General features: G+C 46.9%; 1 protein-coding gene across 3 annotated transcripts in view; it reads left to right on the top strand.

Annotated features, from left to right (window-relative positions):
• Gas7 (growth arrest specific 7) overlaps window positions 1-17674 on the top strand; it is a 233891-nt gene that overhangs the window by 121231 nt on the left and 94986 nt on the right. The window contains exon 1 of one of the 3 annotated variants that reach the window (XM_038328545.1): window positions 10473-10583. The exons of the other annotated variants lie outside the window; for them this stretch is intronic. Coding sequence (XP_038184473.1) covers window positions 10581-10583 — 3 coding nt within the window. The 5' untranslated portion in view covers window positions 10473-10580. Of the gene's footprint in view, window positions 1-10472; window positions 10584-17674 lie in introns of those variants that run through there. 3 annotated transcript variants of the gene reach the window in all.

Below are 17674 nucleotides of genomic sequence, written 5' to 3'. Positions count from 1 at the left end.
AGGCTTAGAGACAGAAAGAACATCAACTTCGAATCACGTTAGAAAGTGAAAATAAGAATTCCCCCAAGACTCAAATAAGCTAATACGTATCGGCCTCCTGGTGCACAAAAGACACTGTGCAGCACCTAAGGGCAGCAAACACATCGGATCTCATGCCAAAACACAGGCGCCGGAACTGGCTGCAGTTATCCAATGGGTGGGAAATAGGGGAAACTTAGGTCCCCGTGTCCCCCTATTTAATCTGTCTCCTTTTGAGGTAAGGGCCTATAGGAAAAAAGCAAAGGCTTGCATGGCTTATCTCAGGAAGTGTGGCAGGGCCTTCGCATGATGGTCTGCACCTCTTGTTGGAGGTACAGAAGCGGGCGCTACACACCTTGCCCTGAAAAATCTCTGTATCTCCCAGCCCCCTTGTCTGGCTAGAGCTTTGAGTCTTGGTGGTCAAGAAACAGTCAGATGAGGATTCACAAAGGGGGAAACTCAAGTGGGCTCAGCCAGCAGCTCTCCACGACAGTCCTATGTCCACGAGAACGGCAGGTGGTAGTTCTCTGACTCCCGCTCTTGTCATTTCCGTGTCCTTCCTCCTGCTCCTTGGTCAGCCTGGTCAGTGTCAGGAAGGTTAGACAGTGTCGTTCTGGAGAATCCCGCACAGTCTGCTGGGAAGGCCCAGGGAGCAGGAGCCAGTGAGCCCCAATGCCCTCAGCCGATGGCAGCTCACAAAGGTCACCTGGAGTCTTAGCAGGTGATGGAAAGCTTTGCAAAGCAAATCCATTTCTGCCAGCTTCCCTACCCTCTGGCTGAATGGTCACCAAACCTCTGTTAGATAGAGATTTACTGTGTAGTCCAAGCTAGGCCCCAGACTCAGTGCCGGGTCTACCATGTGCTATCATGCTGGCTTGTATTTTCATTTGTATGTGTTGGGGGAGAAAAGACAGTTTCACTTAGGGAAGTGGTCTTCTAAGCTTATTCAAGCAGAATGTGATTAGAACCTAGTGTGTGTTTTTTTCTGGGACCATCTGAAGACCAGAAGCTGGGTTTGGATTTAGGGCAGGTGGATATGAGGCCTCTGGGTGAGTGGTTTGTGGGGCTTCTGCTTGCCTACACTCCTGCTCCCAGCCCCGGGCAGTCACACACATCTCATGCTGGCAATCTCTGTAGGATGTTCTCTCCAGAAGCCATGGAATCTTCCAGGCCCTCCTGTTTGGCTGGAGTGCTGAATTGTAGGGTAGGGAAGATAGATAAAGAGGATTTGACCAAGGGAAAACCAAGGGACTCCTGACATCACTCTGTGTTCACAGATGTTTCCTCCCTGGGCCTCTTCCTCCACAGGGCTCACAGGCCACAAATAAATGGGAAGTGGCTGTCAGTGTCACTTCTCCCCGAGGAGCGCTAAGGTCCTAAGCCAGGCTTTGGCTGCTGCTGTACTGTCTGACCACAGATCATTCTGTAGTCTCAACGGTTATATTGTAATGCTCACAACAAGTTCAGGGTAACCGGAGGGCACTCTGTATTGAGACCTGGGAGGCTTGGTGTTCATTCCTAGTCTCCGGCCCTCAACTTTCCCATCTGTAAAATGGCAAGATGGAATCAAGTGAACATTAATGCACTGCCTCCCACTACCACGGTCTGGATCTGAGATGGATCCCTTCAGAGGGGATGGAGAGTCGAAAGGACAGGCTTTATCCCTGATGTGGAAAATCACCACACAGCACATCTCGCTGTCTACACAGAGCAAGAAATGACTCACACCTGAGTGGAGACTTCCCCATCGCCACCTCCCTGAGATAGATTTCACTCTCAGTGCCTAGAGTCTAAGTGGGTGGTTTCTTCCCTTGCATGCCCAAGACAAGCCTTCCTGTTTCTGTCACACACGAGCTGTTAGCACAGCATGCTTGGGTATGCCTGTGATTGCAAAGCTTTGGGAAGGAGGGTCCCATTTGCAGCTTGCTAAACAGTAACAGAGAATACATATATTTATATTGCAATCTAATATAACTTTAAGGTATTTAAGGAAGACCTTGAATTCGCGGTTGTTTCACCTCTGCCTCCTGAGTGCTGGCTGGGGCTGCAGGGTTTAGTGGTGCCGGAGGTCACACTCCATGCCAGCTGGGCAGGTGCTCTACCAGCTGAGCCACACTCCAGGTCATTCATTCTTTTGTTCGTTCCTTATCATTTTTGAGACAACAGGGCTTCCAAACTCACAGTGTAGCTGAAGATGACTCTGGGCGTCTAGTCCTCAGGCTGCTACCTCCTGAATCCTAACAGACATGTGCTACCCTGCCCAGTTCCAAATTCCGTATTTCAGTAGCAGTGCTTCTCCACCGCTCCACTGAAGTGGATCTGAGTGAGCAGGTTCCTGTCGTGAGCCCCCACTCGCGCATTTCCATCCTTAGGTCATCCCTTTGATCTCAGCTGTGTTTTTCCACTTCAACTTTCTCTTCCTCTCTCCGAGGTCACGACTTCTGACAGTTTCCCGAGTTTCTTCTAAATTGTTTTCTGAGATGCGTTCTTCCTTTGAGCTTTCAGCTTGGCATTTCCTCATCTGGGGTCACCTCTCCTACCGTCCCAGCCTCCTTTCTTCTCATTCTTGTGGGTCCTGTGCTAGCACACAGAACGCACGTGGCATATACCTCCAAATGCAGCATGTGGACACCTCTTGACCTTTGTGCCTTTTGTGCTTGCAGGAAGGTTGTCTGCCTTTCTAGCGACTAACCCGTGGTTTTCATAACACACACACAACACTTTACACACATATACACACATACACACACACCTCTGTCCAGTTCCCCGTTTCCGTTTCACAGTGGTTTTCAGAGCAGGTGAGCAACTTGCCAAGCCCCTCGCATCTCCCTGCACTCCCTGCTGCCCGGTTTGCTGGCAACATCTAGGCTTCAATGGTGGGTGTAGAGGGAAGGGTAGGTCCTTGATACATGAGTGCTCAGAGGGGGGATGAGATCACTGCCAATCCTGTCCCTTCAGTTAGAAACAGGGACTGGTGAAGGCATAGTTGCATGCATCTCTGCTCAGGGGCCAGGTGGTGAAGGCACAAATGTGGTTTTCCCCTCCCACAGCCCAACCTTGCTCTGGAAGACATCTTTCTCCTCTTTTCTGCTGACCTTGTAACTCCTGAGTGATTTCTCCAATTGTCTTTGTCTCTCCCAAGATTGAGTAAGTGCTTCCTTCTTTCTTTTCTTCTTTTTGCTAACTCAATAGTGAGTCAGTGGCAAGTTGACCAGCATCCCCGGAGCAGCTTCCAGAACCCCTACCATGGACCTCACTTCTATTTCCCTTCTCTGCCCCTTTCCTTCCCCATAGTGAGTCAGAGCTGTGTGTCTTCAGGGAATTCAGGTTTGGTTTTCTAGGATTGCAAAAGTAACCCTGGGACCATTTTCCAGATGTGCCAGGCTGCTTTTGTACACAACATGAATGTTTGCTAATGGGCACTGAGTTTATAATGAAAGAACTACCGGGCAATTTTAGATCATGTGAAGATGACAGCTTTTAAGTGGATTTACTTTTGTGGATGATAGAAAAAAAAATAAAACCACCAAATCATACCTGTGATTTCTTAGATGTTATTACTTAGATCTAGGCTTAATTTAAGTTGGCTATTAGTTCAAAACTTTTGAGTAGGCCAGGGTTATGGCTCAGTAGTGGAGGGCTTGCCTAACATGTATGTGGCCCCAAATTCCATGTCCAGCACTGCTTTTAAAAAAATTAAAGCCGGGCGGTGGTGGCGCACACCTTTAATCCCAGCACTCGGGAGGCAGAGGCAGGCGGATCTCTGTGAGTTCGAGACCAGCCTGGTCTACAAGAGCTAGTACCAGGACAGGCTCCAAAGCTACAGAGAAACCCTGTCTCAAAAAAAAAAAAAATTAAAAATGAGAGTTTCTATGGCACGGGGGTGTGATCATTTGTAGCAGCAGACTAAGAATGACTGAAGCTGGGAGACACTGAGCTGGGGAACCCTTTAGAATCGTGGGGACCCAACTCAGGCATTAGTCGGGCTTCGAAGCAGTCTCCAGCTCTCAGAGGGTTTTAAAAACTGAAAACCATTTCTGATTTGTTCACGCGGTATTGGGGATCTTTCTGTGGTGTGGATGTATAGAACCTTCTACATGCTGCAACCTGGAGCTTGGCTGCCTGGCCCTCCACCTCTGTCCTGCACACCCTCAGACCTGGCTGGAGCTGCCACTCATTGGGGCTGTGTTTTTTCTTTGTGCAATAGCAGCTCATCTTAGCATCTTCTCTTCAAGCTCAGGACCCACCAGCTCCTCCGGGGATGCAGATCAGCTCCTAATCCATCCTCCTCTTCCCAAGATAAGCAGAGGTCAGGCCCTCTAAGTATCAAGGAATATTTTCTTAGACAAACAGGATTTGGCCTCTCTCTCTCTCTCTCTCTCTCTCTCTCTCTCTCTCTCTCTTTCTCTCTCTCTCTCTCTCTCTTTCTCTCTCTCTCTCCACTGTCACCAGCTCCACATATCCAGGGACAGACTGACCTCCACGGCCCACGTGAAACACAGACACAGCCTTCAAGTCGTGGTAACACACTTGGATTGAACTTGGATCTAGAGCCAATAAACTCTACGCCTCACCCCTAAACTGGTTCCCATCCCAGCTTGGATGCCAGGATCTGGTTCTGGCTTTTCCCGTTCTCTTTGGAACCAACTTCACTTTCTCCCACTGCCCTCGTCTCATTGGATACCCAGCTGCTTTGTGCTTCTTGCATCATGTCCCTGGCACTTGGGTTAAGCCCTTCCTCTTTATCCCCACTGTGGGGTAAATTCTTTAACTTCTCAGAAGCCTCCCTTCATCCTCCCAGCCCACAGGGATCCCGCCCTCCCTGGATTCTGAAAGCACTTATTGTCTCCAGACTTAGCATTTGGCATGGCTACAGTCTGTCTTGAAAGCTGTTTCTCCCCTCCCCCACCTCCACCCCCGTTTGTGACTTATCTCTATCTTCCAAATGTTAAGAGTTGGACATTACTGTAATAGTGCTCACATCCTCCATAGCACCAGGAAAGGATGATTAGTAACTATTAGCTGCTTAATTGATCACGGAACCCAGGGACCACACGTGAGGGAGGGGATTCCTGAGACTCTATCCACTGGAGACTGCGCGGGGGTGAATAACTTCTCCCTTCATAACTATGAAGCATTTAGGAAAAGTGAGTCATCAGCATAGCCAGATGTTTCTTCTTATTAATTATCATTATAACACAACCCGATTCATCCTGCAGAGGACCAGGGCCTACAGCAAAGCAGCCTATTTGGGTTGATACTGAAACAAAGAATAATGTCCTGTGGGTCAGTCGTATCTGGCTCTATGAAAATGAATACCAGTCTCTTGCCCTTCAATTGTGAGCTCCTCTCCTTTGAACCTATGGCCCTGGGTGTAGATATCAGCCTGATTACAGAAATGGAGAGCTCCTTAGCTTATTTCTCAGAGCCAACCCTGAAGAAAGGAGGACCATTAATAAAACAAAACTCAAGTGACTTCCCGAATGAAACTCGGAATCTATTTCCCTGTTATGGATAACCAGGTTATCCCTGAGTCTTTCATATCCTGAGAGATTAGCTTAGGGGAATCATAAAGAAGAAAGTCTTCAGGACTAGCTTCTGCTTAGCCCAGGTCAGAGCCTGTTTCCTGGTTTATGGTGACCCAGAGAGGTATCTGGCTATGATGGATTGGCAGGGGCAGTCATTACTCTGTGTGGTCAATGATATACTGTTCCTTGTGGATGTATCTCTGCTTCTCTGTGTAACACAGGGCCAAGATGGTACTGATAACAACTATTAGTTGATCAGCCTTAAAACTGCCCTCTTTGCTAAGATCAAGAAGCCGTGGGCTACAGTAACTTCCGTGGCCATGTGATTCCATGAAACTTGAAGAAGTAGAAAAGGTGTTGTTCATCCAAAAACAATGCAGTTTTGCTTTGAGTAACAGTGGCTGGGAGGGCTGACTTCCAAGAGCAGGGAAGTGCCGTGGTCCTATGTGTGCGTGAGTGCCAGAAAGGTGAGGACTTGAGATCCCCACCAACCTTTCTTCTATACTTCCCAGAGATAATGCAATGAACCACGGCCAATGGGTACCTCTGGATAAGGCTCTCCTCTTACTGGTTGATTTGAATTCTTAGACAGCTGCAGGGGTTTTTGCTGTTGTCACTGAGTCTGTTTAGTTTTGTTTAATTTTTAAAATTACATTTATTAATTTTGTTTGCTTTATAAAGGCAGAAGCACATGCTGTGGCACTCCTAGAAGTCAAAAGACACCTTCGGAGCCCGTTCTCTCTTTCTGCTTGTAATTGTGTCTCAGAGACTAAACTCGGGTCTTCAGGCTGGCATCATCATTCTTATTATTATCATTTTATTAATTGTTGTTGTTGAGATGTTGTTTGTTAGATAACTCAGGCTGGCCTGGAAACAATCTTCCTGCCTTAGCCTCCTAGGGTTGGGATTACAGGCATGTACCACTGTGCTCAGCGTTCTGTGCTTCTTAGCTGCGGGCATCCCACGGCTCCTGTAGCCCCACCCCATCCTCAGCTGTGCTTCTCCCCCCTCCTTGCCTCTCGATCATTTCTTGATCATAAGGACCTGGACCGCTGCTTCTTGCACCTCCTTCCTGTTATACTGCCTTTGCTTCTGGCCACAGGGCCCTAAATTATCTTCTTCCCACTCTTCCTTTCTTTTTTTTCCGGTTTTTCGAGACAGGGTTTCTCTGCAGCTTTAGAGCCTGTCCTGGAGCTAGCTCTTGTAGACCAGGCTGGTCTCGAACTCACAGAGATCCGCCTGCCTCTGCCTCCCGAGTGCTGGGATTAAAGGCATGTGCCACCACCACCCGGCTCTGCTCTTCCTTTCTGCTCCATCTCAAGAGTCACTGTTTTCTCCTCTAGCCAACAGCAATAACAATAGAATTCCCCCCTTGATTTCTTAAGATATTCAGTCATGGAGCTGGAGATGGCTCAGTGGTTAAGAACACTGGATGCTCTTCCAGAGCACTCGGGTTCGATTCCCAGAACCCACATGACAGCTCACAACTCTCTGTGACTCTAAAATCTGACACTGTCACACAGACATACATGCAGGCAAAATACCAAATGCACACAAAATAAAAATAAATAAATTATATAAAAAAGATATTCAAGGACTGGAGAGATGGCTCAGTGGTTAAGAGCATTAACTGTTCTTCCAGAGGACCTGAGTTCAATTCCCAGCAACCACATGGTGGTTCACATCCATCTGTAATGAGATCTGGTACTCTCTTCTGGCCTGCAGGCGTACATGGAGGCAGAATGTTGTATACATAATAAATAAATAAAATCTTTAAAAAAAGATATTCAGTCACATCAGATGTATGATCCCTTCGCGGGTACCTGACTCAGGTAACCTTGTGCTAATGAATGACCACAGCAGATGGGAGCCCCACCATTACAGAGGAAAGAGAGTTTCTGGAGCAACCAGGGCTGCTCAGGGCAATACCCTTGAGAAGAGAGGGGTAAGCCCTCCCACTGGGTGGGAAAGAGATTCCAGGAAGGAGTCACATCGACATGAAAAGCCACAAGATATTGTACTTAAAGCAGAGGCCATGGTCACCCACTGCCTACAATACAGACCTTAATAGGAAAGCTATTTGTTGATTGGGTTGCCAACTGTGTTGCCTCAGTTTCCCTTAGACCTCATAGAAAAATGGGCTGTAGTGAGCCCTGCTGTGGATGCTCAGCTTATTGTCTGGTTGGGCTTCCCTCACCAAGGGACTTGGGTTGGCTTCCCTGTGGGTATAACTTCCCCTCTTGAGATTCTGTACTTGAGTATCTTGTGATGTAGTGACCCAGGGCCCATTAAGTTAAATCACCTGTGCCTGTGCCCATCGCAAACCTTTCTTAATTGTTGCTATGTGTACATACCATAAACTCTCCCATTGTCACCATGCTTAAGTGTAGAGTTTGGTGGCATTAAAGGCATTCATGCGCTGTGCGTCCTTATCAGCACCCCTCTGCCAAACCTTTTCATCTTATAGAATTAAAACTGAACCAGCAGGCAGCTCTCTTTCCTCCAGTCTCTGGCAGCCACCATTCTCCTTTCTGTCTCCGAGCTTGGCTGCCCTATGAACCTCGCCCAGGTGGAGTCATACAGAACTTAAGCCATCTTGAGGAGGTCAATTCAATTTGCATAATGTTAAAGCTCACCTATGTTGTGGCATATGTCAGAATGTATGTCCTTCCTTGTTAAAGACAAATACTCCACTGTGTTTGTTATTGTTGCACAACTGTGTGTGTGTGTGTGTGTGTGTGTGTGTGTGTGTTTGTAGGTCAGAGGCCAACGTCAAGCATCTTAAGTGCTCTCCACTTTACATTTTGAGACAGGGTCTCTTAGACTTGGAACTCTCTGATTGGCTAGAAGGCTTCAGGGATGCACTTGCCTCTGCCTCATGCCTCCCTGTCCCCAGTGCTAAGGTTACCAAGGTTACCAACATGTGTGACCAGTGCTGGGAATACAAACTCAGGTCCTCAAGCTTGCACACATCTTGGTGGTTTGCCAACTAAACCATCTCCCCAGACCCTTGACAGCCGTTTGTTTATTCATTTATCCGTCAATGGGCACTTGGACTTTTTTTTTGTCATGAACAAGAAGGTATAAATATCTATTCAAAATTTTCCTTTCAGCTCTTTGGGGTGTATAGCCAGATGTAGGGTGACTGGATCTTAGGGTGATTCTGTTTAAGTTTTTTAAAGAAGTAGTCATGCTGTTTTCCCTAAGAACGCTACTACTTTATATTCTCATCCGAAATACACACAAGGGTTTTCAATTCTTCTACATCCTCGTCAACCCTTATTCTTGAAAAGAAAAAAGTAACCAGTCCTAAGGGATGCAAGGCGATAATTCACTGTGGTCTCGATTAGCATTTCCCTAATAATTCCCTGATGTTAAGCATCTTTCTGTCTCCTTGCTGCCCATTTTTATATCATTGGAAAAATGGCCCGTGCATTTTTCACTCAGCTCATTTGCTTTCCATTGTTAAATGTAGACTTTTTCTTGTGCCCAGGACAGCTGCGTGTCTCCCTCCCTCTCACCCATGGTGATAGCAATATCACAACAGCATCCTTACTGCCCTGCATGCTTGGTTTATTTCCCCCTCCGATCCCCACAACCATTTAGAAAGATACGAGAGTATCTCTACTTAGCATCTGAAAAAGAATTAAAACTTAGCTGCCTTGCCTGAGATCTCATCGTAGTGGGATAACAGCAGCGAGACCCTAGTCTAACCCCATCCCTGGGTGACTGTCTGATTTGTTTAGTTCTATATAGAGAACCAGTCAGGAGATGCAGCTTCGTGGTACATGCTTGTCTAGCATGCAGAAGGCCCTGAATTTCATCCCCAGCACAGAAAACACAATCAGTTGCTAAAGTTCCACAGTTTGTAACAGAAAGTGAACACAGAAATAGATGATTTAAGTGCTAAATCTTCAACAGCTCCAGAAGGCTTCTATTTATTTATATGTTTTTCTCTGTATGTTGTGCACATGTGCATACTTATGTATGTGTGTGTGTGTATGTATGTGTATGTGCGTGTGTGTGGATGTGTAAACACAGGCATCTGTGTGACATGGCATGCCTGCGGAAGTCAGAGGACAAGCCCAAGTATCAGCCTTTCCCCTTGTTGAAATGGTATCTCTTGTTTGTCATTCCATGCCTGAGGCTACGTGGCCCAGGAGCTCCCAGGGATTTTGCTGTCTGTCTTCTATCTTGCCTACAACTTCTGTGGTTATAGACATATCTACCATGTGTATCTGGCTTTCTTGAGTTCTGGGGATCTAAACTCAGGTTCTCATGCTAGCTCAATAAGCTTTCGCCTCACATACCATGACTCCCCGGCTTCCAGAAAACTTCCAAATGGAACATCAGATTCACTGGTGAGTGTTGATTGAAGGCCAAGGCCAGAGAAGAGTTTCACACAATGGTCCTTTCTAGAAATTCTCTGTTCTTTTCGTGCTGGCTTTTATCAGGCCTTGGGTTCACACAGCTGGAACCAGGGCCAGGGCCAGAGCCCTGACTTAGGTTTGGGAAGAAGTTGGCTGAAACTTCTCTCAGCAGGGATAAGACAGGCCCAGGGAGTCCTGCCTAAAATTCAGTAGACAAAGGTGCCCTTGTTATCAGGTTTGGGGGTGGGAGTCATCTGGTCAGTGACACAGGCTTGGCCATTGTATGCTGTGACCTCAGCCATTTTTTAAAGCTGAGACAGGAGGGGAAAGGGGGAAAAAAAGAAGTCCTCTAGAAACTGTATCGGGAAAGGTCTGCACGAATTGTTGATTTCCCAACAGGCACTGGAGCAGATTTGGGAGGAACTGTGCAATGTAGTGGGTTCTTTGTGAAAGAACCGTGATGACAGAGATGAGAAAAGCCACAGGCACATCCCCCAGGGTGCTCAGAGCTCTGGCCCCGGGGCAGCTGCTTGCTTCAGCCTCACTTTCCCCAGAGGGTGCCATGCAGAGCCAGCTGCCGGGAGCCTGGTCTTGAGCCTGGGACTTCAGAGCAACCCCTGGGTGTCTTCTATAGTGGCTGCCCTAAAGGACCAGCTGCCCACAAATGGTAAGAACCCCTTCTGCAGAAGTGTGCTTGACCTGCCCTTCCTGTGTATCATGGAAATGCCCCCAATAGTGCTGAGAGGTTGTTCTGAAACCCCTGTGGGATGTGGGTTGTGCCTGGTGAGTCTGGGGTGTCTGTAAACTGTGTGCTTGCCAGGAGGCATTTTTCCTGTGCCCCAGACACAGCAGAAAGAGGAGTGATGGGCCAAGTAAGTGATAGTTTTGGGGGTGGGGCTGGGGTGGAGGTGGGGGTGGGGAATTGTGTGGAGGGATGGGAAGAAGGAGTGTTTGTAGAGGGGAGGCTCACCTGGGACAGGTAGCTGAAGGCACATAATGAAGAGAGCCCATGTGAATTTATTTATCCTCTTGATAACGGTCTTCTTGTAACTTTTTCTAAATATAAAGCATGGCTTCTTCCTGCCCATCTGGCATCTCCCCCATGTCCCAGATTCACCAGGAAAGTTCTAAGGTGCAGGATCTAGGGAAGTGCTATAAATCTCTGCATTACAGGAAGGTGAGGTGGGGAGGGCTTTCCGTGTCTCAGCTTCCCAGATGGTGAGACACCAGCAATGCCTAACTCGGCTTCCCGCTCAGCTGCTGGTGGAAGCTTTCGGAGATATAGGGATAGAAAGCCTTGTTCTGCTGACCCTGGAACCTGAATGTTAAAGGGTCACCTTTCCTATGATCCACCCCTGAGTCTAGATGTTGTGTGACCCTCATTGCTGTGGCTTTCTGCAGCTGTGAGGTCCAGTTGGTATGGCAAGCCTATGCATTCTCTGCATGGAATCTTCCTGAGCCACTTCCTCACTGGGCCACAAAGCACCCCTGATTTTAGTGTTCTTTCCCAGAAGCCTTAACTGGTTCTGGGAGAGGGCAATAAAATTTGCTATCCAAGGGTGTCCTCTAACTGGGACTCTTGACCTCCTTAGACTATGAATAAGGGGACTTTATACTAATAAGCAGGTGTCTGAGTGGTCCAGGGGGCTTTGACCCACAGATCCAGTACTGAGGCAAACTGGCATTCTGATTTCTAGCTACCTCCCAAAGGATATTTGTGCTGCCAGTACAGAGGGCCATCCTTGGAGAGTTACCGCTGGAAGGACCACAGGCTAGACCATCATGTTATAACCAAGTGAAGGATGCCCAGATTCAGACTATGGGATGATAGGGAGATCCTGCTGGTTATGGTTGAGGGCTGAGGAGGAGGGAGGATTAGCAGAGAAGATGGGCACCCATGTGTATGCCGAGAGCTAGGAAGAGCTCAAGGCAAGCTTGTGGCAATGTGGGATGTCTAAGGCACAGAACCATTGTTGGGTGTACCCCAACAAATGAATTGTGTCTGGGGTGTCATGTGATGGACTGGATGTGTCTATTTCTTAGCTGCCAGGCCAGGTTAGTTGTACTGGAGCCCACCTAGGGTGTGTGTGTGCTGATGACCTCTGGGTTCTGGGTGCCACGTTGATGGGGGTACAAAGACAAACCAGATTGCAGAGCAGACAGAGCTGGGTCCCTGAGTGTGGCTTTCATAGGGGACTCAATGTGGTGACAGATGCAATCCTAGGAGGCTGGGCATGGGCAGTGTATAAGAAGAGGTCCGTGCTTCTGAGTCACATGTCTGTACATGAGTATGACTTTTTTCCCTTCTACACAAATGGCACATCCTTAAAACAGATATGCTAGCATTTAGAATCATTGAGCATTAGATGATATCTACTCAAAATAAGCCCTCACATACCATCTGGTCCAACTTCCACATTTGAGAGATGAAGAAATCCAGGCCTCCCAGCAGAGATGAGGCGGGCTGCTTCAGCTCTCAAAGCCAAGCTGCTACAGCTTCAAACATGGCTCCTGGACACCCAGATCGGATTTTCACATTCTGTGTGCCTCTTTATGTGATACCGTGGTGTGGTGGTGTGGCCAGAACCTCCACGGTAGGTCTGTCTGCTTCCCATGCATCCCTAGCAGTGGATCTAAAAGCACAGCCGGTGGGGTTGGTAAGATCACACCCTAACGGACTCTGCAAACTGCCCGTTGGCTTTCATCCCCCTGCAAGCTAGTGTCTCTGAACCAATTAGGGGAGTCAGGCGTCTTTGAACAGAACGGCTGTGAGCACAAGCAGTTGGCACTGCAGAGTAACTAGAACGCGTCTCCATGGTGAGGCTGGCTACTTCCGTTTTCTTTTGCTGCCTGTGGGCTGCTGCTGCCCACAAGAAGTGACCGCAAAGTCAGGCCAGCTGGATGGCAGCCACAGCTGGCAGGCAGTGGCACCCACCTTTATTCCCTAATGAGGCACAGTTGCCCTTCCGTTAAAATGGCACCGACTCCCTGAAGAGGCCTCCTTCTGTCCCCAGAACATCTGCAGGAACTGGATAGCCCCTTGCCCTTAAAGTTCCTTTCCAGTGGGCAGCTGTTAGCATACGACGCAGGGGACGCAGGGCCTGTGACCAAAGGAGAAAGCAACTTCCAATTGTCTTCCTTACTTTCCACAACTTCTTTGGTTATGGTTATTATTAGTGCATTAAAAAGATTTTATTATTATTATTATTATTATTATTATTATTATTATTATTATTATTATTATTTTGTTATGTGGATATGTGTGCAGGGATGGGACAGGGTGTTATGTATACATGAGTGCAAAGTGCCTTCAAAGGCCAGAAGAGAATACTGGGTTCCCATGTGCTAGAGTTGCAGGTGGTTGTGAGCTGCCCCATGTGAGTTCCGGGCCTTTGCAAAAGCAGCATGTGCTGTTAACCACTGTGCCATCTCTCTAGCCTCCTATCTAACATGTTAACTTTTTAAAAATTAGATTTTATTTATTTTATGTGCGTGTGTGATGGCGTGTATCTGTGTGTGCACACACACACATGTACCATGGCATGCGTTCAGGACAGAAGACAACTTGTAAGAGTCTGTCGTGCTTTCTCCACTGTGAGAATCCCAGAGGTGGAATTCAAATTGTCAGGCTTGATTGGTGTCCTCCTCTGCCTGCTGAGCCCTCTCTATAATTGACACATAATTGTCCATATTTATGGGGCATAATGTTAACGATCATATCAGAGTGATTGGCCTATCCATCAACCCCGCTGAAGATCATTTCTTTGTGTTGGCAATGTTAAAAAGCCTCTCTGTCAGCTGTTTTGAAATATTCAATTAGTTGCTGTCGACCATAGCTGCTCTACTGTGCTTTGGTCCATTAAAAGGCACCCCTTCTATCCAGCTGCACCCCCAAGTCCTCTTGACATTGCTTGCCACGTCCCCACACTTCCCTACACCCTTCCCAGGCTCTAGAACCTCTTTTTCTACATTGAAATCAATTTTTAGCTTTTGCATATACTTCTGACCTTCTCCCGTCCATTTTAAATGGAGGTGAGAGCTTAATAAATTTGATTGTGGGCTTTTTTTGTGTGTGTGGCATAACTACTCAAGAAAAGTCCAGAACCAGCAAAAAGGCATTTCGGAGTATTATAATTTTAATAATAAAGGAGGGCTGACAAGGGCCCGGTGAGTCTTATGTAATGCCTATCTGCTCCTCCCCAACACTAAGTGTTGACCAGGCTTGCTGGCTCCTCTCAGGTTGTTACCCCCTTTTACAAAGGATAATTAACTAGGAATCACAAAAATGGATTTTTTTCCCCTACCAGGCAAGCAGTTCCTAAAGTGTCCTCCAAAGTTACCCTATAGGGCTGGAGACAGAAAATCTAGGATGCACTTTAAGGTCATTGACCTTCAAAAAGAGAATGTTAAAGTCTAATCCCATTCTTTATTTTAACAAAACAGGGCATCTCTAGCACTGATTGGCCTTTAACAGTGACAGTGGATGACAACCTCCAGGCGATCTCAGACCCAGGGTGGTAAATTCAGTCTCCTGTGTCAAGGGTGTTGGTCATGTGTTTCTTGTATAGCTATTTGTGACGTCACTTTATTGGCAACTCCGGTACTGTTTTGTTGGGCATTTTTAGATTGTTTTGGGCAGCAAGGGGAACTGAATCCAGGGCCTTCCAGGTGCTGGGCAGACGTGCTGCCAAGAAGCCATACTCTCAGCCCACATGTGGCATCTTTCTCCCAGCAATTCCAAGACAGATTTGGCTGAGGAAGCAGACAGATGTCAGATATAGATATGAAAAGATCTGAAACTTTCTCCTCACAAGAGACTAAACAAATTGGAAGGTAACAATAATAAAAAATAATGTTTTGTGAACACCCATGTTCCTGGGCTGGAGGTCTCGGTTGCATCTTCTGTTTATGTGGATGTTGCTTTTGCAAACTGAGCTGAACATTCAGATGCCTTTAGAAGTCACTGGTGTTTGTTTTGGATTCTATTGCAAAAGATTTTTCTCCTGGATCCTAAAACCCTCATCTTAAGGACTATGACCATCTCAGTTCATAGACAAGGAAACCAAAGGCATCAAAAGCATTCACACTGACCTCATCTTGGAGCCTTGTCCCTTTAGACCTGGACCCCTGAGATTTCCGCTGATGCTTTGGTCATCTGCAATTGGAGGTGGACAATGAGGATGGCCCAGCCTTTTTTGATGCTGTTGACTACAGAAGAGAACACACCCATCTGCACAGGCTAGGATTTTGAAGTCTGCCAGCAGCTGGGGCAGAGATTTAGATGTGGTTTGAGTGGGACCTACAAAGGCTCGTCTGATAGTGCATGTGGACATGGTGAAGGAAGAAACCCTGGAGAGGCGGAAGATTGCTAGACCACAGGGACACACTTGACTCACTGCGCAAGTTAGTTCTCACTAGAGACTATCGCTATGATGCTGAGATGCTCCACGTTGGGTCCCTCCACTGCCCTTTCTTTTTCTGTTTCTCCACTGTATTATGACTTCAGTGCTGTATCCTCTGACCTCCAAAACTGGGGGCCAAATAAACCTTTCTTCTTTAAATACCTCACCTCAAGGTATTTTGTTATGCCAATACAAAATGGTACATAGCATCATGCAGGTTTCCTCCGCTGAAATGCAGAAGCTGGACCAGTCTGCTAGAAGCAGATTTCCTTGCTTATTTAAATTGTTCTAAAGCTTCAGGACTACACAGACATGAGCAGTAGGACCACACAGACATGCTTCCTTGGGGTCCCTACAGCAAAGGCTTCAAGATGGGGAAACAGTCAATCCTACTGCTAAGAAAAGTTCTCTGTTTTCAGAAATACTTGTTGGCTGCCTCCTCTTCTCAGATTCTGTGCCTTCAGGTACCCGCTCAGCCTTGGAAGAGGCAGAAGCAACTCTTACATCAATAGCAGAGTTGTCATTGGTCATTGCTGAGGTTCTGCTAGAAGAAAGATTAATGGAAGAAGTATTTTTCATCTGCTGTTACCCTAAGTGGTGGCACTGTGCAGGCGCCAGCAGCAGAAAGTACAGGCAAGAGTAGCCTGACATTTAGGGCTTTCATTGCCTATTAATTAGCCCAGAACCCATATCAATCAGCCCTTGCATAGTACATCTGCTGATTCAATGACCCTAAAGACTGATGGTCTCGGTGGTAAAAACTGGAGATGAACCTCAAGCATGTGACCCCTTTCCACATAGGGACCAGCCAAAGGTGTGGGCTTGCTCAGACCCAGCCCACGAGATGATATCAGAGTCTTCACTGAGGGCTTTTCTGAGGCTGGGACAACCCAAACAGTAAGCAAACATTAGTGGCAGATGAGGTGTTTTGAGAGCCCCAGCTTCTTGCTGGGTTTTCCCTCAGGCCCAGCTTGTCCAACCTCGGTGAACTCCTGGACCTGGAATCTCCTATAGAAACTGCCTGTCAACACTGTAGTTGGGACACTTTGGGCTCCAGGAAGAGACATCCAGACAACTAAATACCAAGAGATGAAAGAGGGAACCAACTGAGCAGTGTCTGGCTTTGCAGGAGGAAGCAGAATACAGAGGGTTGTTCAAAGCAGGAGTGCACTGTGTAGCTTAGCTATTAGCTTGGCCAGCTTTGAACTTGTGATCCTCCTGCCTCAGCCATCCAAGTGCTAGGGTTACAGGTGTGTACCACTCACTATGTCTCAGAAGGAGTTTTGTTTTGTTTTGTTTAGGAAACCTATTTAGTTAATTTTATGTTGCTGTAACTGATTTCTTTTTAAAAAATATTTATTTATTATATATACAATATTCTGTTTGTGTATATGCCTGCAGGCCAGAAGAGGGCACCAGACCCCATTACAGATGGTTGTGAGCCACCATGTGTTTGCTGGGAATTGAACTCAGAACCTTTGGAAGGCTCTTAACCTCTGAGCCATCTCTCCAGCCCTGTAACTGGTTTCTGAATAAAGGAAACAGGACGAGGTTTATCTAGCTCACTGTTTTGGAGGCCTAGAAGTACAGCACTGGCATTAGCTTCTGATAAGGCCTTATGCTAAATCATAATCCAAAGTATGTCATGTGGAAGATGAGTGTGTGAGAGAGATAGAGAGGCAGACAGACAGACAGACAGAGACAGAGTCAAAGACACAGAGCGAGTTGTCACCCACATGAAAGAAACAAGAAGAGCTAGCTGAGAAAGCTCAGCTCTTTATAACAACCTATCCAATCTTGAGGTACCAAACCTATTCCCAGGAGACAGGTGTGGTGCCTCCCCCAAAGATCTAATGGTTTCCTGCTACACCCCACCTCAAAGGTCCCTCTACCTTTCAATATCATTCCTTATGGGAGGCTGTGCTTCCAGAGAATGAAACTTTAGGGGACAAACCAGAGCAGGTAGGAGAGAAGAAAAAGAGTCTACTTCTGTCCCCACAGGGTCGTTCTCATTTTGGTTTTCTCTTGCCTCTTGATATTTTCTTTTATTAGTTAGACTGTTTGTCACTTGTTTTTCACCTTCTACATAAACAACATTTTGCAGACTTAACTGTGTAACAGAATTTATAATTATGTATATATTTAATTATTTAGTTAGTGTGTGTGTGTATGTATGTGTGCGTGTGTGTATGGTGTATATATATGGGTGCATGTAGGGAGGTCAGAAGGCGTATTTTCTGAGTCAGTTCTTGCCTTCCCCCTTGTTGAGGCAGGGCTTTTCTTGTCTTGGCCACAGAACTGCATCCTCCAAGCTGACTGTTGCTAGGTTAGAGTTTCTGTTACTATGGTTAAAAAT

This window comes from Arvicola amphibius, chromosome 4 (genome assembly GCF_903992535.2).
Source record: "Arvicola amphibius chromosome 4, mArvAmp1.2, whole genome shotgun sequence".
NCBI classification, from domain to species: domain Eukaryota; kingdom Metazoa; phylum Chordata; class Mammalia; order Rodentia; family Cricetidae; genus Arvicola; species Arvicola amphibius.
The sequence above is the reverse complement of the archived record's forward strand: the minus strand, read 5'-3'. Positions and strand labels throughout refer to the sequence as shown.